Here is a 20,011-nt window from a genome sequence, read left to right on the forward strand (position 1 = left end):
GTCTAGGACAAGGGCGGGGAGAGGGAGAGCGGACTGAAATGGCGCGTTGCCCACTGGGAATAGTAGTCCTCTCTGCCGGCGTCCTCCGCACCTGGGCGTGTCTCTTTTCCAAGGACCGGATTCTCCTCAGTTCTAGTTAAGATCGCTTCTCTATAGGGAAGGGAAAAGAGTGGGGGGGTGGGGGGGGCGCTTTCTGAGACCCTTTAGAATGACGTCATCTCATCGAGCCCGAAGCCGTCCGGCCCCTGCCCACCGACGGGCGGAAATGGCTGAGATTGGGAGTTAGCGGTATTGTTGGGGATCAGGGTCTCCAGTTTCCGCTTCCGGAAGGGGGGAAGGGTGACCACCGGCGGGGTGGGGTGGGGGGTCCCCATTAGAGAAGCTGGAAGCGAGATGGTCCTGATCAAAGAGTTGTGAGTAGGGGTTCCGAGTCTGCTTGGGGGAGGGAGGTTTGGGGGCGGCGGGGGGCGGGGTGCTGATGGGGATCTGGAGGCTGTGCACGAGAAAATCCTGCACCCAGAGGCGCCGGACTTTGCCCTCCGCCTTCAGCAGTTTTGCACGCACGGGCGTTTTAGCCGTTCTGGGGCTAAATCATCCGAGCACTTGCACTGCCGTGGAGCTAGCTCAGAGAAGCGAGCGCTGTCCCCGCAGAACGGGCGCAGAAAGAAGGGTCTCCCGCCCCTCACTACGTCTCTTTTTTCCCGCAGCCGGGTGCTGCTGCCCTGCTCCGTGGAGGAGGTGAGACCCCCCCAGCCCCGCTTCTCCCCCGCCCTTCCTCCCCCCAGGGTGCTCCGCCGTCCCCCGGGAAGGAGGGAGGCCGTGCTCCGTCGGAGCGCTCCTCACCAGCGGTTCTCTCCCCCTCAGTATCAGGTAGGACAGCTGTACTCCGTGGCGCAGAGCAGCAAGAATAACACGGGGGGCGGGGAGGGCATCGAGGTCCTCATCAACCAGCCCTACGAGGGGGGCCCCGGAGAGCGGGGCCAGTTTACCCACAAGATCTACCACCTGCAGAGGTGAGCCGGGCTCGGAAGCGCGGGGCATGAGGGGGCTTGCAGACCTCGGCCCTGACCGGCTTCCTCCGCCCACAGCAAAGTTCCAGGATTCGTCCGCCTGTTCGCCCCGGAGGGCTCCCTGGTGTTCCACGAGAAGGCCTGGAACGCCTACCCTTACTGCCGGACCGGTGAGGAGAGGGGGGGCAAAGAAGGTCAGAGGTCAGGGTCCTGGACATCAGACACCTGAGCCCTCCGGCCTGACGCCTTACCGGGGCGGGAAACTGGTGGCGGGAGGCCCCGTGTGACGTGGCTCTAACCCGTTACTGTTCTTTTCCCATCTTTTTGCCTTTTTTCCCTTCATTTCTCTAAAATCACTTGCCTTCCATCGCCCGCTGCATCCACCTTAGTCATCACGGTAAGAGCCCCCGTTGTCAGAGTGGGGAGGGTTTAGCCAGAAAACGTGTCTCCCTTCACTGAGCCCCCCTGTTTTTATCCAGAATGAGTATATGAAGGATGATTTCTTCATCAAGATTGAAACCTGGCATCGGCCAGACATGGGGACTGAGGACAACGTGAGTGTGCAGTAAATGTCGGTGAGGTAGTACGGTGGTCAGAGCGCTGGCCTGGAGCCAGGAAGACCGGGCCCTTTCTAGCTGGGTGACCCCGACAAGTCACTCGACCTGTGTCTGCCTCAGTTTCCTCAACTGTCAGATGGACATCCTTATGGCAACTGCCTCCCAGGGTTGTGAGGATTTAATGAGGTAATCTTAGTTAGGCTCGTAGCCTGGCGTGTGGCAGATCCCTTCCCCTCGCACTAGATGTCTCGCTATATTTACCTCTAAGAACTCGTCCCTTTGTTCCCCACCTTCCCCGCCCTCTCTGTGTGTCCCCTGTCCCTAGAGAATTAGGGGTCTCCTGTGCTCCTTATGTCCTCCATTTTCCAACAGAAACCTCATGTAGGCAGGTCTGTGTACAGTTCCCCAGTCACTCTTCTGTTCCTCTCCTTTGCCCCTCCATCTCTTACCCATCCCCCTGCTCTTCTCTCCTTCCATCCTAAAAGTCCCACTTTTTGGTCAAGGCTTAACTTGAAGCTCTCCTCATGAAGCCTTCCCCAGCACCTCTGGCTGCCTCCTTCCCCAAAATCTCATCCGCAGCACTTGTAGTCGGCTACACGGAGTTAGTAGTCAGTTGCTCTCCTCTGTTTTACCTGTAGTAGTTTGATTCTCCCGTTAGATTAAGGTCTATTTGAAAGCGAAATCACGTCTTGTACTTCTCTTGTGTCCCCATACAGCGGCCGCTACAGTGTTAAGCATCTAGTAGGTGCTCAATATGTGCATGTTGGTTGGTATTTCTTACACCGGTTCTCTGCCGGGACTGGACAGATGATAACCCAGCCTTCCCTCTCCAGAGAGGAGGTAGAATGCTGAATCTCTACCCTATAGCCTAGTAGATAGTTAAGCACATCCTATCTCGTATTGTTCATGGCTGTTTTATGTGTCTGAGAATTCTTTACTAGAATGGAAGCCTTTGGAGGGCCTAGTGCCGTAGGCTTCTTGTACTCCTCACAGCGCCGAGCACAAAACAGGTGCTCACTTACTCACTGACTTCCCTTGCCTCCATTGCCTCCTTCCCTCACAAGCAGCCTGCTCTCTCTCCACCCTTTCCTAGGTTCACCATCTTGATGCAGAGACATGGAAGGAGGTGGAGGTGGTTCATATTGACATTGCTGATAGGGCCCAAGTGTCTGATGAGGTAAGTGAAGTAGAACTGGGGACTGGATGATAAAATACTTGTGTTTTAAGAGGGGAGCAGGTTCTGTGAGAAAATCTGGGGGCTAGGAGGGGCAATGCTTAGGCTCAGGAAAGGCAGAGAACTGGGAGCAGCTTCTTTGAGAGCAGGTTGGAGTTTCTTTCACAGCTCCCTCTCTTCCTTCCAGGATTATAAACCAGAAGAGGACCCTGCTCTCTTCAAGTCTGTCAAAACTGGCCGTGGCCCCTTGGGACCCAACTGGCAGGTAAACTATGTCCCTATCCTTGCTCGAGCTGGGCAAGGTCGGGTGGGTAGAGGCTTAGTTCCCCAAGGCTGTCGGGTTAGTAGTGTGTCTGTGTTTATATCTTTGTACAGAGGGAATTGTTGAAACATCCACCCCACATGTGTGCCTACAAACTGGTGACTGTCAAGTTCCGATGGTGGGGGCTCCAGGGTCGAGTGGAGAACTTCATCCATAAGGTTGAAGAAGATGGATGGGGTGGCTGTGGGTTCTGATTCGGAGGGTGGGAGATGGGAGACTCAAGCTTCAGGCTCTTACTTAAAGGACTGAGGTAAAGATGGGAAACCTTTTAGGTCTGACCTAGGTAGGAGTCTGAGAGCAATGGAACTCTGGGTCTTTGTAACAGATGGGCTCACGTTGGTGTGCATTCAGAGTAAGGCATTACTTTTTGACATGATAGGAAAAACTATAATGTGATCTATCTTTTTGTCTTTTCCCTGCTTTGGATGGAAAACTAGTTACATCATTAGAGTACCCCAAACACCCTTTATATAATCAGATGACTTCCCACTTGGCTGAGAGTGAATCTGTGGTTGTAGAACAGCTGAGTAGGTTCCACATGGACTTTGGGCCATTCTTAGTCCACTTTAAAGAACACCATGTCTGAGCTAAATTGACTGAGTAGAGGTATTGGTATTTGAATGTAATTCTACTCACTGATGTAATAGTTCATTCTGTGCAGACACTTTCATGGTTGAGATCCTAAAGTAAGGAGAAGCCTTCAAAACATGTTATTGAAAGGAGCTAAGGTTATTATATTACATTTTTGACACTTCCCTTAACACCTAAGATCTTAGCACTAGCCTTATGTAAAGTGAGGAAAAAATAATTTTCCTTTTGTAACTTTTCTCTCAGACACAGTATTTTAGTCATTTTATAATGTCATTCAATAGATTTTACTTCTAACCAATTAATTTTCATTTTCAAAAAGATGCTCCCTGGACTCTAGGGTCAGGAAATGATGAAATACTGTGCTCAAAGCCACTGAGATTTTTTCCCCTTGCCTTGTAAAGAAAGAAAATGCCAAAAATAAATGAAGAATGAACTCCATGTCTAGAGAGAATCAAGTCCTGAATTTATGCCATAGAAAATAGCATAATATAGGGGGTTAGGTGTGAGCTTATCTGAGACTAAATTGACATCCTTTCTTTGCACTCTGTTTTCTCTTTATGATTTACTTCTGGATCTCTGTATTCTCAAGGTAGACAGTCTTGTAATCTGGAGTGTAGGTTGATAGGATGGAAAGGAAAGAGGGTGTGGATTCTAAAATCAAATATCTGGTAAGAACTTTGAATATGTGGAAAGAGGTGATGACATCACTCAACCAAGAGCATACTCACTAACCAGCCAAAGTCCAGCGGTTTGGTGCCTTTTGTTTGGGATCAAGAAGTTGAGAAATTATTACCTAGAGCCAAAAGTAAGATCCCGTGGACCATGTCCAAAGAGATTCCTTGAACCTCAAAGCGGACCAAGGCCTTTGGAGCTTCAGGCCTGTGGGAAACTGGGTCAGAACACTGGTGTTTCAGTTACATAGGCTGATTCGTGTAGAATCCTCCCCCTCTTCCCACAGCAAGAAAAGCGGCTCTTCACCAACTTCCACAGGCAGCTCTTCTGTTGGCTGGATCAGTGGGTTGATCTGTCCATGGAGGACATCCGGAACCTAGAGGAGGAGACCCAGCGAGAATTGGACCAGGTAATGGTTCAATGTAGTGAATAGATAGGAAGAACTGGGAAAACTGATCAATCATTCAGCAAATTTTGACAAGCAGTTGCTATAAACTCAGCACCAAACCAGTGCCCTAATGGAATGTAAACCCTTTGCATAAAGGAACTATCCTGTTTTTGTATTTTTATCTGTGGTGCCTTGTCCATAAAAAGCAATCAACACATGTTTGTAGAATTGAATAGAGAGAAGTTAGGAGAAAGAGAAAAAATGGAGAGTTTCCCCTACCCTTGAGGAGCTTGTAACATAGAGATTGATACATGTGCTGTGTGAGTTAAAGTATTTTTCTTACAACAACCTTATGGAGGAAGTTAGGCAAATGTTGTCATCCCCATTTTGAAGATGAGGAAACTGAGACTCAAGTTGTTGGTGGTCATAGGTCTGAGAGTTTCCGTGGAAAGATTCAAAGCCAGGTGTCCTGACTCCAAGATAAATAGGGGGAACAAAGGTACCAACTACTGTGGCTGGACCAGGACTGCTCCTTACCCAATTCCCATTATATTAAAAGAGACTTCTCAGATAAGGCAAGAGAAGGACATTAAAAGTGCCTGGGCCTGGCAGTTCTGAGAGCCCTGGGTTTTAACCTGATTCTGAATCTCATGCTCCATGTTGTTGGCCAAGCCACTTCCCTCCTCTGAAAATGGAGGAATGGTCCTGGTGACTGTTATGATCCCTCTAGTTCTAATGTTCTTTGAGGGCGTACTCACATCTGTCATGTGTTTCATTCCTCTTGCCTGTTGGTTCAGCCTTCAGATCTCCTAGTTTTAGCTCCATTCCTTTGGTTTGGTCCCCGTTGGAGATTTGAGAAGAGAGTAAGTGAAAGAATTAGGACTAGTCCATCATGTACTCTCTGGAATTAGAATTTTAGATTGTTTTTTAAGTTGGGAAGAGACCTGACGAGGAAGAAAAACTGGTTAGGAATAAGGAGTGTGGTTATAGAACTAGGGAAGATACCTATGAGATTAAGTCGGGAGTCTCATTTTCTAATGAGAATGGATGCTACTAGTTCCCTAACCCCCATTCTCATCCCATCTTGGGTTTCAGATGCGGAAGACAGGGCCAGTGAGGGGCATGAGAGCCAGTGATGACTGAGACCTCAGCCAGACCTGGGCAGGTAAGGAGGGCCCTGGAAAGGTTTGCTTGGGGTGGCGGGAAGTGCCAGCACTGCTATTGAGCATGTGGGGTGCTGGTCAATGATGCCCTACTTGGGGAAACGCCTGGTTTCAGGGGCCTCTGCCCTTCTCGACACCACTACCTAAGGCCTTGGGGTTCTTTGTCCTAAGCTGAAAAACTGGGTGCCTTATCTCCTCTGTATCCCTCCTCAGTAGTGAGTCATCAGCAAGACCATAATCAGGCCAGTTGTTTAGAGTGCAAGAGCCTACTTTAACTCCAGTGTGAGGATGCTCAGGGTGCAGATCTACAGGTTGGTAATTGCAGGTACACAGCATAGTTTCAGAATGCAATCTTGTCCAGCTTAGGAGGTAAGTCTTAGAAATTTCATAGATGGGGATTCTTTTTTCTTAAAAAAATTTTTTTTAATCATAAACAGTAGCCATCAGTAAAACCATACATTCATATATGTGAACAATTTTTTTAAAAAATGAAATAGCTAAAATTCCACTCTACCAGATCTAGATTTTTCTATCACATCTCACTTACAACAGTCCCCTTCTTGATTTTTGGTCATCTCTGTCTTGCTTCCTGAGAAGTTTGTTCTTAATTTCCCCAGCTTCTTCTCTCAACAAAAAGTAGAGTCTGTTTCCAGATTCTCTTATTTGCTAATCTCAGAGGAAATAGCCCCTTTCTACCAGGGTTTCTGAGGCAAACCCTTTTGTAAAGACAGTCTGCCACAAAGGCAGGTCTCAGTCGGACCCTCCTGGTCCTCCACCTTCCCACCCCCACTCCCTTCTATTAGTCTCCTGTGAATTTCTCTTACATTCTATCTTTTCTCTCCCTTATTGCTCTCTGATCAATCCCAGTGCATCTCATTTCAGACTTATCTTTACACTGATTATTTTGCTAGTTCAGCCAATCTAAATGCTCTCTTTTCTTTGGCATACATTTGTATATGCGAAGTCTTTGGTTTACTTAGAACACACTTCTGATCTAGAAGAGATTCAATAAAAACACAAATAGGAAGTTATTCATTGTGCCCATTTTAGGAAAAACTAAACCCTCAGCTGACCTTCCCTGTTCAACTTCTTCCTCTCTCCACCCAGGTACCTGCCCCTGAGATGGAAAATTGAAGGGAATTTGGTGCAGTGTCGACCCAGTAGGCAGGAGGAAAGAGTGAAGCTGCTGCTTCTGGGGGGAGTGGGAGCAGGGACAGGATTCCTGCTTGCTCCTCTCCAGCTCCGTCCCACCATTCTCTCCCACCCTGGAGCTTTTCCTGTTCCCAGAGATGCCTGGGGACCAAGAGCTGGAGTCACATTCCAGGGTCAAACACTACAATTGCTGCTCCCTTTCAAGCCTGGAAAGGACACAGGGAGTAGGGGCAACTTGACCTACCACTGTTCCTGATGCCCATGGAGTCAACGCTGCACAGTAATAAAGTCCTCATGGGCCCCTGGGCCTCACACTGTTGTCTGTGAGGGTGTGTGTACTTGGAGGGTGGGTCCTTACTTCCTCTCCCACCCCTGCCCTTCTTTGGGCCCTGGGCTCACTAATAATCAGAGCTTGCATTTATATAGTGTTATATAGTTCTCATTTGGTCCTCACAGAAACCACCTGAGGCAGGACAAGGAACATCTCTATTACAGATAAGACTGAAAGTCAGAGAGGCTGTGAGTTGGTGAAGGTCTCAGAGAAGTAAGTAGTTAGTAGGGAGTAGAGCTGGAATTTTTTGACCATAAGTTGTGTCTTTCCTAAGACTCCATTAACTATAATAAAGATATGGAACCCCCTTCTCAGTTCTAAACTTCTCAAGGACCTAGACTGGCTGTGATATCATCTCCCTAGGTGATTTAGGGGAAGTTTTTCCTGGTTTCTTTGTTCTTGTGCTATAGGGTGAGTTGGATGAAGTTATCTTTTCTGTCTTCAAGGTGATGAGTAAATTAAAGAGCCTCATCACCTGGGAGTCAGCTCCAGTCAGGTTAGGGATTTCTGTCTACCAGTAATAATACAGGATCTTCATGCCCTGGGCATCTTTGGCTTCATAGTGAGCTCTCCAGAGCATAATTGTAAAGCCCCTCTCACCCTCTCACTCCAAAGAAAAAATGTGTGTGTTGGGGGAGGGGAGGGATAGAGTCTTGGGTTTGATTTCTCTGCTTAAGACATAGCCACTTATTAATTAAAAGTGTCCAAAATTTCCCATTTGTTAGAACTGTGTTGAGGTCAGATGCCTAGCAGAACAAAATTGTTCCCTAGAAATGAACAATGTCCAGCTAAGTTCTAACTGATGTGGCCTTTGCTTTGCCTGCTGTGGGAGGTCAGGTCAAGTTCCCCTTGTGTTGGCCATCTTGTTGAACCAAAATTCCATCTACTTTCTTCTTTATATCTCTACATCTTTCTTAATCACAAAGTGACCCTCATCTCTGATTCTCCAACTGTTTCCCTTGACATGTCAAAAAAAATTTGATCAGGGAAAAAAAGAAGTCTTTTCTCCAGGTAGCACCCCATTGTGTAGATGACTTGGGAAGGATCATACACCATTCACATCACCCTGGGTCTCTCACCCTCCAGGGCTCTTGGTCCCTGGCATGTATAGCTCTTCTTCCAGACTGACTAGGTTCCTGGGGAAGAAACTGTAATTTCCCCAAGCTGGCCACGAAGGCCTGGAGTGCCAACCTTAGTAGTACCCATGGTAAAGGATTATGGGAAGGGAGGATGAGACAGGGAAAGCCCCCTATAGTTTCCTTCTCACTGCCAGGGAACTAGCTGGGAAATCCCACAGGCTGTAAATGGAAAATGGCAGTAACTGCCTTCGGGAAAAATAAGAAACCCCCAATACGCCTCCCCTGCCAATGATGGGAAATCCAGGGGAAGAGAAGGACAGGAAGATGAAGGCAATTCTGGAATCTTAATGCGCTGGAAGCTGAACAACTGTAAGGGTCATAAGCAGGGAGAGCAGCGACCTAATCTCAGCCATACCCCTAACTTTGGTCATTATTTGAATCTTGAACACCAACCATCCCACGATCAGGAAAAGACTCATTTTGTAATCCCACAGATTTTCTTTTAATCCCAGCCACAGACTACACCCTCATTTTGGTCATATAATAACTCCAACTGTGGCCACAAAATGACTCAATCCTAGCCTTAAATTGACCCCGATCTAACCACTGACTCCTAATTTGACCATAAAAGGGTGCTGGCCATGGATTAATTCCCTAACATTCACCATAGTTTGATACCTAAGCAGAGGGTCTTAAACTATCTACAATCTTAAAAAGAATCAGTGTGAATCCTTGTTTCCTTCCACTCTTTGGGGAGGGATGCCCACAAAACTTTTCTCATAGCTGACTGGTCAATGTCATTTAATGAAAAAGACAGCCTCCTAGAAATATATAAGAAATGGGCAGGTAATTTAAGTCTGTGGGAGAAACAGATGGATATATCATGCTGTTAGTGCAGCAAGTGTTCTATTTAAGTAATCTGAACTAGTTAAGAATTCTGAGATGAGATGATCCAGAGAAATGAACTGGAGGTGGTAAATGGGAGAGAGGAAGAGCTGAGTCCTAGTTACCTAAGCAGGAAGCTGGTCCATGATTCCATCCCCTTTGTTGCCAAGAAAACTCCGGCCCCCCTGACTATGGGAAGGGAAATTACATTTCCCCATTTCAGAGGAGTTTGAGAGTGAAGCTGAAAGTGTAAGTAGTAGAGAAACTGAAAGTGGGGGCTGGCCCCCCGTATAAGAACTCCAAGAGGGGGGGATGGCTGGTAAGAAAGACATTGCCAGAAGATGAGAGACGGGAGCTGGCGTGAGTTAATGGAATAGGGAGTAGACTAAATAAGCCTCTGAAATTGAGGGATTTGGGGATGAGGGTTGGAGAAACATGATTGTAGAAGCCAAGAAGCTTGTGGTATAGAACAAAGGACCAAGAGAAAAGATTCCTTGAAAGAAAAGAGGGTAGACTATGGGGTGGCAAGAAGTTGGGGCTCTAGTTATACTGGAAAGAGGTTGGGAGGCAGGCAGTGTCCTCCCAATAGTGGAACATAGAGTTGGGGGGCAAGGGGAGAACAAGATGTGTAATGAAACTACAGCTCAAGCCTGGATGGAAGAAACCGTTTTATTTGGTTCCATGAAATCTTGGCGTTTGAGATGTAAAAATGGACTATTTAGGTGCCAGCTTTTGGTTATAAAATCTCTAGGTAAACAGGTTTTTCTATTTGAGTTTCAGGCTGTGTGACTGCCATCTCACAAAGTTGATTCTTTGTAGGGGGAAAGGTAGTAGTGCTAGACTTTTTGTTCAGAGCAGTATTAAATTGAGATCTAACAACTAAGACTCAGAGTGGTACCTCATCCCAAGTGTAGGACTGTCTGGTAGACCTAGTTGAGTGATGATACTTTCAAGTTTCTCGATCCCATCTGAAGGGCTTCTCATGTACCTGAGATGGGAAGAGTAATAAGTCATCTTGGGTACTAGAATCCAGAATGAACTAGAAAATGGAAGGGACAAGAAAAGAAAAATGCCAAGTCAAGGTAAAAGAGATAGAAATTATTTATCTGGAGAGAGGGATGGTTAGAATATGGACAAGGATGAGATCAAGGGAAATTTTGGTTTGTTTTTCTAGGAGAATTGGGTAACTCCAGTAATTACAAGATTAACTGAAAGATAAGCCCTAGACCACCAATTCTTTCAGATTCCTGTCCCTCTTCCCCATTCCTGCTCTGCCTCTCCTGCTAATCTTTATTCCCCTTTCCCAACCCCTAATCCTGTTCATCCAAACCTTTTTCCCTTTCTCTAACTTCCATCTTCTGTCTCTTCCTCTGATCCATACTACTTTTCCCTTTTTAGTCCTGTTTTTACCTTCCCATTACTCCTATGTTCAGTTCCATACCTTAGTACCCCTCTCCAACTCTCATTCCATTTCCAAACCTTCAATTTTCTGCCCTTTCATCTCCCACCCCATCCTTCTGATCCTTTTCTTTTTCTTTTTTACATCAACATTCATGTTTTTTTGTTATTACTCCAACCCTCATCCCTTTGTCCCCCACCCTTTTTCCTGCCTCTATGTGGTCTGTCAATTAATAAAGGTTAGTAAACATTGAAGTGCCTTCAATGAGAACTGAGGGAAGTATAAGAATTAAATAAAGCAGACCTTGCTCTCATTGATGGAACTCACAACTTTCACACACACACACACACACACACACACACACACACACACACACACACACACACACACATCTTTTCCATCTCCTGATAGTTTTATCCTCAGTCCTTTCCTCACCACAGCCTGTTCTGTTCTGATCTTTATCCCCTAGATCCTTTTACCTCTGATGTGGTAAATCAGGAGGGAATCCAATATATTCTGGGAAGTTGGAGTGATTCCAATCTTATTGGGTTTACCCCCATCTCATCTATCTCAGCCAGATAAAAGGAAGCCCAAACTCAAGTTCCTTTGTATTAGGATGGCTTAGGAATCCTGGGATGCCCTAGGATATTTTGGGAGCCTTAGAGCAAGCTAATCTTTCTCAAAGTCCACTAAAGTTTGAGCTAGCTGTGCTCAGTGTCCCTGGTGCTCCTCTTCAGCTCCCCATTCACTCCTTTCTCCCCTGTTCTACTTCCCTCTGATCTCATGTTCTCCTCCATTTTTCAAGGGCTTAATCTCTTGCTGCTCTCCTTGCTCCTGAACAAGGCTGTCACCTGCGGGTTCCCATGGCCTCGAAGGCAACCTCCCCATGGTTTGCTGGACATGAGGAGTGAGTTCAAGATCAGCCTGAGGCTTGCCAGAAAGCTGCTTTCAGAGATCCGGGGTATTGCCCATCTCTTTGTGAGTCATCAGAATCCAATTGACTAAGGAATGGAAAAACTTGCTGAGACTCGTTTGGCAGGAGGTTGGCAAGGGAAGCCACCTTGGAGAGCCCCCTGTTAATCTTTTGCTTATACAGGCAGATACACACCTGGTTGGAGTATCTTTGGACTTTCTTCCCCTGAGGGAACAACTTCCCAATGTCACCATGACATTCAAGACCTGGCTCCAACTTTCAGTGAGTTAGAGAAGAGGATCTGCCATCAGGGTTGAGGTTGAAGAGGCTCCTGAAGATGAGGGTGGATTTTGGGCTTTTGTGGGAGATTGATAATTGATGAGGCACTGAGATAGGGGATGAGACTTAAGGTGGATAAGAGAGGATGGAGGAGGTTTGAAGGGCTGAAACATGGGATGAGGTTAAGGATAGGATGGGGAGAGTGATGAAGGTCTAAGATGGGATTGGGAATGAAGGATGAGGAGGGGTTTGAAAGAATTGCACAGATGAGGGAATAAAGTGGGTGGGCTAGAGATAAATAAAGTGGGTGACTAAGATGACCTCATGAGTCAAAGCCTGAATTCATTGTCGAGAATTTTTGATCTCTTGCCTTAACCCTATTTCCATTTCTGATTCTTTCTTTCCCAGGACCCAGATCGACTCTGTTTGCTTTCCAGCCTTCTGGGCCACTTCCAGGCTCCTCTAGGAGAATTAGAGGGCCACCAGGGCTGGAAGGGATCCTTGAGGAAACGGGTTTGGACTGCCCAGCTGGACCTTCGGGACCTGCGGTCACATCTCCGTTTTCAGGTCTGGCCACTCCTCTATGCTCTAGGTTCACTGATTTCCTGAGTAACTCCCTGCTTTTACCCTGGTCTATGCGACTCACTTGATTCCTTGTCTCTTGTCATAGATGAAGGCTATAGGATACAGTCCTCGGGAGGATGAGGAAGCACTGGGTCCGGAGGAGAAGGCCTTAAGAAGAGTTTCTCTCACTGTGCACCAGGTCTCCTGGCCACAACTCCTGAGTACCTACCAGCTTCTCCGATCCCTGGAGCTTGTCCTTGCCAGAGGTGTCCGGGATTTCCTTCTGCTCTCAAAGGGAGTCGCTCAATTGAAGTCCCTGGCTACTTAAGAAGTACAGCTTCCCACCAAGGAGTAATGCTCTCCTCCTACCTGTGTCACACCACCCTCCCTTACATTTGGTTTCCAACCTGAGGCCAAACCCCCTGCTATGAGCCAGCTAGGAGAGAGAGCTCCAGTTCCAGCTCCAGTTCCCTTCCCCTGCCAGTGATATCATCTCTGCTCAGGAAACTGTGGCATGTGCCCCTTTGGTTCTCTCTCGCCTCATCCACTTGAGCCCATTCCCATCCCATAATTTAAGAGCCTTCAAGTTCACGCAAGATATTTATTTCTTGGATATTTATTTATTTTTCAGGAAAGTGCTGATTGTATTTATTCTTTTTTGGAAAAAAAAATTGGGGATAGTCTTCCTTTTGCTCCCTTGAGGAACCCAGAGAGTGAGATCAAATACTCATTCTTGGGCAACCTAGTAATAAACACTTTCAACCCCTCTTTCTCTTTTTCTTCTCTGAGCACATAAGTCCTCTGGGTAGACCCCCACATCAGGAAGTATGGTTTACCTGGTAATGGGAAAATAGAAGGGAGAAATGCAAAAGGAGATCAAAGCAGAGAGCCTTCAAAGGCAAAGTGCCCATGATCATCTGCTACTCCCTCATTGCCATTGCTTTGGGCTTGGCCCAGCTGCGTGGCTCTTTGTGGCAACCAGCCTTGCTAGGATTTTAACAAGTGTCCCAGTGCTTCTCAGGGCCAGAGCTTCTGCCTTGGGATGGAGCCATGTTCAGTGTCTCTGCTTGGCCCTCTTCCCTGGTCCTCTGAAGGTACCCCAAACAACTCAGCTCCAGGCAGCCCGGGCTGGTATTGATTCTAGAATCCCTGGTCTGCTAGTACACTCCTTCTCCCCACCACTTCTTGTCTAGAAAGTATGGAGGTAATAGCCCATCTCTGGAACCCATATCCTGAGAGGAAATGAGGCTTCCTAAAGTAACAGGGATAATAGGCAGATAACACAAGTGAAAGTCAAAACCCCAGAATTACATCTGATCTGTGAGCAGATGCTACAATAACTTTCTAAGGGTCTAGTTTTGTGTTCAAGGATGGGTGGAAGTAATGATGGTCATAAAGGCTTCAGAAATAGCCTATGAACTTCCTAGCTGTGTGACCCTGGGCAAGTCACTTAACCCAATTGCCTCAGCAAAAAAAAAAAAAAAAGCCTATGAATGCAAGTCTCTTTAATTCTCCCTTCAGCCTGCTGCTTCTCCCCCTTCCCCCCATCCCCACCAATTCCACATTATCTGGGCAAGATAGGAAAAGCTACCAAGGGCTGGGCTTCCCTTCTAGGGATTAGAACACAGGAATAGAAGTCACCATGAGGTAGGGAGATCATCTCAGGCTTGAAGATGGGGTTGTGGCAAGAACAAACAGGGGGAGGGAAGAGGGGGAAATGAGAGGGGTATTAGACTGATGGACTTCAGGTCACTGTGGCTTGGGCCGTCCCAGACGAGCCTGTAGTTCCTGCATCATGTTGGGGTGAGCAAGGCCAAACCTGAGGGAGCAAAGAGGATCACGAAGAGTTAATGAATTATGATTGGATCCCAAAGATTGGTTTTTTCCTCCTTCATCAACCTTGCCCACTTCTTACCCATGGCCTAGGGGCCGTTTCCTTGCTGTCACTGGGGTCCCCTCTGCCTTAGGGGGACTTGGCACTGCAGTTTCCTCGGATTGGAGCAATCTCAGTTTTGAACCTGGGGACCCTTCATTGGGAAGAGAGCCCAGAGACTCATCACCATCATCACTGTCACCCTGCTTTGGTGCTGGTGCCCTTCGAAAAGAGGGTCGTGATCGGCGTTGGGAGGCGTTTCTGGAGAGGAGAACTCGACTTCTGGGAATGGAGAGGTCCAGGCACGGACCAGGAATGGGGGCCTGCGGGAAAGCGGAAGACAGGAATTTTGGGGTCATGTCCAAGGTTTGGCCCTAACTAGACCTTGGAATCTTTCTCATTGACATTATGAGGTACTTTATCATTAATATTAATAATGATGATTTAAATTTTAATTATATTTTACACTTGTGTAATACTTTACATCTTTCAAAATCCTTTTCACATCATCTCACCTCATTCCAGCTACTGTGGGCTTCAGCAGGATTAGGTTCAGGGGACAGTCTTATTGTTATTGTGCTGGTGGGTGCTGTGGCTTCTGATCCCCCGCTTTCTGAAGCTTCCAAGGCTCCAGAATCTATAATTGCAACTTCCTTTGTTCCTCTGCCTTGACCAGGCTCTGCTTTCTGTAAGTCCCAGCCACTTCCAGGTTTCTCACTGGATTCCCAGGCTCCAGGAGCTTCTGAATCCTTGTCTCCATCTCTCCATCTCTCTGTATCACAGCACTTGGCAGGCTCCAACTCCTCCCTGTTTCCATCTCCTTGCCTGCTTGCCATCATCATCACTGCCTCCAGCCTCCTGCCTCCATTAGTCTCCACTTCCTCCATGGACTGATTGTCCATGGAAGTTTCTCCCTCTACAGCATGGCTCCCCCAAGCCTCGGCCTCTGTCTGGGTGTCTCCCTCACACTGTGTCTCTTCCTCCAGGGGCCAGGTACTCACACTCTGGTCCCCATCAAGCTCCTGCTGGCTTTCCCTGTTTCCCTGGCCCTTTTCAGGCTTTTCCTCTGACTTGCCTTGTCCTTCCATCTCTTCCCCCCTCCCAAGCTTCACTTCCGTGTTGGTCATTGCCATCTGTCTCTCTACTCCCTGATAAAAGGCAAAGTTCTCCTTCTCACACGTGCTCCCTGCCTCCTCTTTCTCAGCTCTCCAGGATTCTTGGGCTTTTGCTGAACCTATTTCTTGTTCTCCCTCAGACCCTTTCTCCTCCCTTTCCCAGGTTCTCCCAATCTCTGATTCTATTATAACTTGGTCTCTATCAGTCATTCTCCCTGCTGTATGCCATTCTTCAGTTCCTTCAACCTCCGGGAAGCCTTCCTCTAGTGCTTTCCTAACTCCAACCTCTAACCAATTTGAACCCGGAATTTCTCTAACCTCCCTAATTTCTTGGCTGATTGCCTCTTCTGTGTCCCAGTCTCTCTTGATTTCCTTCCAGTTTCTTTTTACCTTCTGCTCTGTCTCCTGGCTTCTTCTATCATCAGACCCCTTTAAACTCAGCCCTGACCCCTCTTTTTCTCTCTCAGTGTCCCATAGGCTTCTGGCATTTCCTTGCCAAACTTCAGCTTCTCTCTCCATTGTACTGCTGCTTTTGCCCCCTCTCTCCTGACTTCCCCCAGTCTCCTTCATCTGCTGGCTTCCTATGACCTCTCCTTCTACCTCCCAGTATTCTTTAGCTTCTGTTGCTTCCCTTTCCTGGAGTTTGCTGACTTCAGACTCTCCCACTTTATGGCCTCTACCACCCTGGGCCTCTTGGCCTCCCTCAAGCTCCTTTTCCTCCATCTCTGGTTCTGCTGTTCCAGCCTCTCTGGTTCCCCAGCCAGTATTAACTTCTGCTGTTGGGACTTCTTGCTCTTTGAACTCTTGGCTTTCTTTAGCCTCCTGGTTTCCCTGGTCGTCTCTAGTCTGGGGAGTAAAAACTTTTTCCTCATCCTCACTGCCTCCCTTGTCTTTTATTTCCATCACTTGGCAGCTCTCAAATTCCCCTTCCATTGTCTTCCAGCCTTCTACTGCGATGGAATCTTGCTTCTTCACTTCTTGGACATTTCCATTCTCTCTGTCCTTAATATTTGGGGCACTATAGGTTCTTATCTCACAGCCCTCCAAAATCTTTTTCTCTGAAATTCTGAATGGTTCTTCCTCCTCTTTTCCTTTGAGTTCTTCTTCCATTAGATCCTGAACTTTGCTAGGCTCTCTCTCTGTCTCTTGGGCTCTCCCAGTTTCTGCTTCCATGTTCCAGTTTGCCCCAATCTTGTCAGAGTCCCGGTCTTGGCTTTCCTCATCCTTTGCTTCCAGCTCTTGGCTTTTTCCTACCTCTTCCTCTCTCATTATCTTGGCTCTCCTTACTTCTTTTTCTGGTCTTGTTACCAAGGTCTCATCTGAGTCAGCTATTCTTTCTGTCTGCTCAACCTCCTGGGAGCTCCCAGCTTCTAGTTTACAGTCTCCCATGACTTCTTCAGCTTCCACTGACTCTATCTCTCCGCTCCTACTAATATTATCTAGTGTTCCCTCCCATATCTTAGTCTCCTTAATGTCCTGACCTATGGTTTGCCCTGACTGATTCTCACAATGCTCCCCAGCTTTTCCCTCCAAGCCTGAACTTCCTTCAACTTCTACCTCTGATTCTAGAACTTGTACAATCTCCCTTTTTTCTAGGACCCAGAAATCTGCCACTTCTTCCTCTCTCTCTGTTCTTTGGATTGGAACTTGCTTTGGGGATGAGCTTTCCTCAGTCTGTCTCTCCTCCTCTTTCTTCCTTTCCAAATCTTCCCCAGGAGTCTCTTCTGTGTCCCAGCCTCTTTGAATCACTTGCACATTCCATTTTGTACCGCTCTCCTTATCCTCTGCTTTCCAGGCTTCCTCGTCTTCTTTTTTGGGAATTGTTTCTGCTGCCCTTAACCTTACAACTTCCCTGGATTCAGCTTTCTCCATGACTGAAGTTATCCAGACCTCAGATATTACATTGTCTCCTCTCTCAGCCTCTTCTCCTGGTTCCTGGCCTCCCTGTAGCTTTTCTAGATCTTTCTCTATGGGATTTAGCCCTTGGACTTCCAAAGCCACTTCCTGGTCCATTTCCTTTTTTTCACATCTGATCCCAATCTTCTGGGCCTCCGGAGCTTCTCTGATCTTATGCTTCTCCCCCTCCTGTTTTTCAATTATCCTATCTTTCCCAAATTCTCCCTGCACAGCTCCATTAGGTGCCTTCTTGATCTCATGACTTTTCCTGGTTTCCATTCCTATCTTCTGACCATGACCTTTTTTCATCCTTTGTGCTTTCTCACCTTCTTTTGCCTCTTGCCAGTCTCTGACATTTCCTTCCATCTCCTGGGCTGGCCTATCCTTTTCCTTCTCCCAGATTATTCGATTTTCAGATTCCACCCCCAAGGTTATCAAAGCCCTTCCTTCAAGATCTCCTGGCTTTATCTCCTCCATTTCTTCCTTCTGTTCTCCCCCAGGCTCAGTTTCCTCCCCTTTCCAGTAGTTCTCAGCCTTCCCTACACTGACTTCCTTTTTGCTGGAGTTCTGATTTTTCTTGCCTTGTGCTTTTAGCTCTTCGCCACCCTTTTCTTCCGAGGCAAACCCTTTTGTTCCCAAGTATTCTTCAGCCAAGATCCCTTCCTTTTTGCATTCTCTAGCCTCCACTGCACCTGTCTTTTGTCCTTGCTTGGGCTCTGCCCCCATCATACACCAAGCTTCTCGGACCTCCACCTTGTGGTTCCCTCTGATCTCTCCTTTAGCCTCTTTGGAATTCTTGTTGCTGCTGTCCCAAGTTGTATAGACCCCGGTCATGTCCTCATCCAGGTCTACCCCAGCTTCTTTTCCTATCTTCCAGATTTCCTCAGCTTCTGATTCCTGTATTCTCCTGGCTTTTTTTTCTTCCCCTTTATCCCAAGCCTCTCTTGTCTCTGACCCTCTAGAGAAAAAAGTATCTTCCAGATCTCTGATCACTTCTCCCTTTTCCAGTGTTTCCTTAGGCGCCTCATCTTGCCAGCTTCCTCCTGCAGGCATTTCCCTGAGCTCTTTCCCTCGGTCCCCATCTCTCGTGCTGAGGCTCCCTCCCTCTGCAGAGGGAACTGTGTCCCCTAAGAAGTAGGAAGCAAAGGTGCTTAGTGAGTCCTGGAATGAGAAAAGGAGACAGAGGTGAGGTATGAGGGCAAGGAAGAAGACCTCAACTTTTTCTTCCAGTCACATTATGATTTTTTTTGGGGGGGAGATACCCCGGGTACAGGATAAGAAGAGTAAGGAGTTCAGGGGAGAGGGTATTTCAACAGAAAGAGACCGAAAGAAAGCAGACTTCGGAGCACAAAGGGAAAGTAACTGTGAGAGGTCTTCAAAGTGGAGGAAGGAAACTGGGTGCTGTAAATCCTGCAGCGAGAGGAAGGACAACATGGACCACAGACAAAAAGAAAAGTGCGTCTATGTTGAGAGGGAAGGTGATGGTATCAGGAAAACTGGAAGAAACAAGAGACAGAGATGAGTTTCCAGGAGGAAAAGGATCTTTTAAATGGGACAGGGATCTTGGGGGAGGAGGGTAAGAAATCTGATCCCCAAAGCATAGATCTAGGATTCTGGGATGGGAAAGGGGTCTACAACCCTGGCATCTCCTTGCCCCTCTCACCAGAGCCTCCCTCAGGGCACGGTGCACCCCAGGGAAGTGAAGCCTCAGGAGATCCATCTCTCTGTCCTGTGTCCACCCAGGAAGCCTGTAATGATCTTCCCCTCCCCAGTCATCCTGCCTTCCCCTAGGGCTGCTACTTCCTTTTCTGCCCTGACCCCTCCCATTCACCCCCAACACCACAGGCTTTAGAGTCCAGTACTTCCACCAGCACAAACCTGTCAACCTCCACCTAGTCTGCCTTTAAATCTCCGAGCTGTAAATGCATGAGGGGTAGGTGCAGGATGCAAACGGGGGGGGGGGGGGGGCAGAGGGCAAATGGGGTGGAGAGAAAAGAAAAACGCAGAAAGCTGCAAGATTGGAGCAACATGGAAACTAACGCTTGGTGACTCAAGGCCTGTGCTCACACACCTCAGCCGTTTCAGCACCCCCTCCTCAACTCAAACCACAGGCCCTTCTGGGAGAGGAAGTTGGGGTTTGTGGCTCCTGCTTCCATCTAAGACGAGAGACTGAGTGGGGGGAGGGGAAAGAAACAGAGAAGGGTGAGTTTTGTGCCTGTGGGAAGTCAAGGCAATGGTTACCGGGTCCACCTTAATCCCTCCAGCCTTACTGGTGAAATTTCCCAGTGTGGTCCCCATGGGCCCATGTTAACATTTAGGTCACTGATGAGAGGGCAGAAAATGGCATATTAGAAGTACTTCAAGAAACAGAGGTCACATTAACCTAGGGGCTTCTGATTTATGTAAGAAATGAGAAAAGAAAAAAAGAACTGAAATAGTCCTGGGTTAGGGACTTAAAAAAAAAAAAAAAAAAAAGTTGAATCCCCTCTTCTCCAGAGGTCAAAGACCACCAACAGATGGCAGTAGAGCTCAGGGGAGATCAACTGAGGACCTCTGTATTTATCACATATGGATGACATCACCAGAATAGAAAACATCAGCATCCTCTGGGGTAGAAACAAGTACAGAGGCAGAGAATTCTAATCAGG

General features: G+C 47.4%; 3 protein-coding genes across 4 annotated transcripts; 2 read left to right on the forward strand and 1 right to left on the reverse strand.

Moving 5' to 3' along the window:
* Positions 1-262: 262 nt before the first annotated feature.
* Positions 263-7,341, forward strand: LOC141551286 (phosphatidylinositol transfer protein beta isoform-like). Its single transcript, XM_074282759.1, has 12 exons — positions 263-413; positions 708-738; positions 865-1,013; positions 1,089-1,180; positions 1,400-1,407; positions 1,490-1,564; positions 2,661-2,744; positions 2,929-3,006; positions 3,117-3,221; positions 4,613-4,735; positions 5,810-5,879; positions 6,985-7,341. The coding sequence occupies exons 1-11, from the start codon at positions 394-396 to the stop codon at positions 5,855-5,857; spliced, it is 813 nt and encodes a 270-aa protein (XP_074138860.1). The 5' UTR covers positions 263-393; the 3' UTR covers positions 5,858-5,879; positions 6,985-7,341.
* Positions 7,259-13,247, forward strand: IL27 (interleukin 27). 2 transcript variants are annotated; one of them, XM_074282757.1, is made up of 5 exons: positions 7,259-7,358; positions 7,486-11,701; positions 11,820-11,918; positions 12,324-12,482; positions 12,586-13,247. In XM_074282757.1, the coding sequence occupies exons 2-5, from the start codon at positions 11,507-11,509 to the stop codon at positions 12,805-12,807; spliced, it is 675 nt and encodes a 224-aa protein (XP_074138858.1). In that variant the 5' UTR covers positions 7,259-7,358; positions 7,486-11,506; the 3' UTR covers positions 12,808-13,247. The 2 variants fall into 2 exon arrangements, with proteins under 2 accessions (XP_074138858.1, XP_074138859.1); XM_074282758.1 differs by lacking the exon at positions 7,259-7,358 and having other exon boundaries at positions 7,456-7,573; positions 11,529-11,701.
* APOBR (apolipoprotein B receptor) lies at positions 13,078-19,143 on the reverse strand. The gene is made up of 4 exons (XM_074282756.1): positions 19,027-19,143; positions 14,868-18,524; positions 14,395-14,675; positions 13,078-14,298 (listed from the first exon to the last, which is right to left on the reverse strand). The coding sequence occupies exons 1-4, from the start codon at positions 19,081-19,083 to the stop codon at positions 14,229-14,231; spliced, it is 4,065 nt and encodes a 1,354-aa protein (XP_074138857.1). The 5' UTR covers positions 19,084-19,143; the 3' UTR covers positions 13,078-14,228.
* Between the last annotated feature and the right edge of the window lie 868 nt (positions 19,144-20,011).

The sequence above is a fragment of the Sminthopsis crassicaudata genome, chromosome 1 (assembly GCF_048593235.1).
Source record: "Sminthopsis crassicaudata isolate SCR6 chromosome 1, ASM4859323v1, whole genome shotgun sequence".
Classification (NCBI taxonomy): domain Eukaryota; kingdom Metazoa; phylum Chordata; class Mammalia; order Dasyuromorphia; family Dasyuridae; genus Sminthopsis; species Sminthopsis crassicaudata.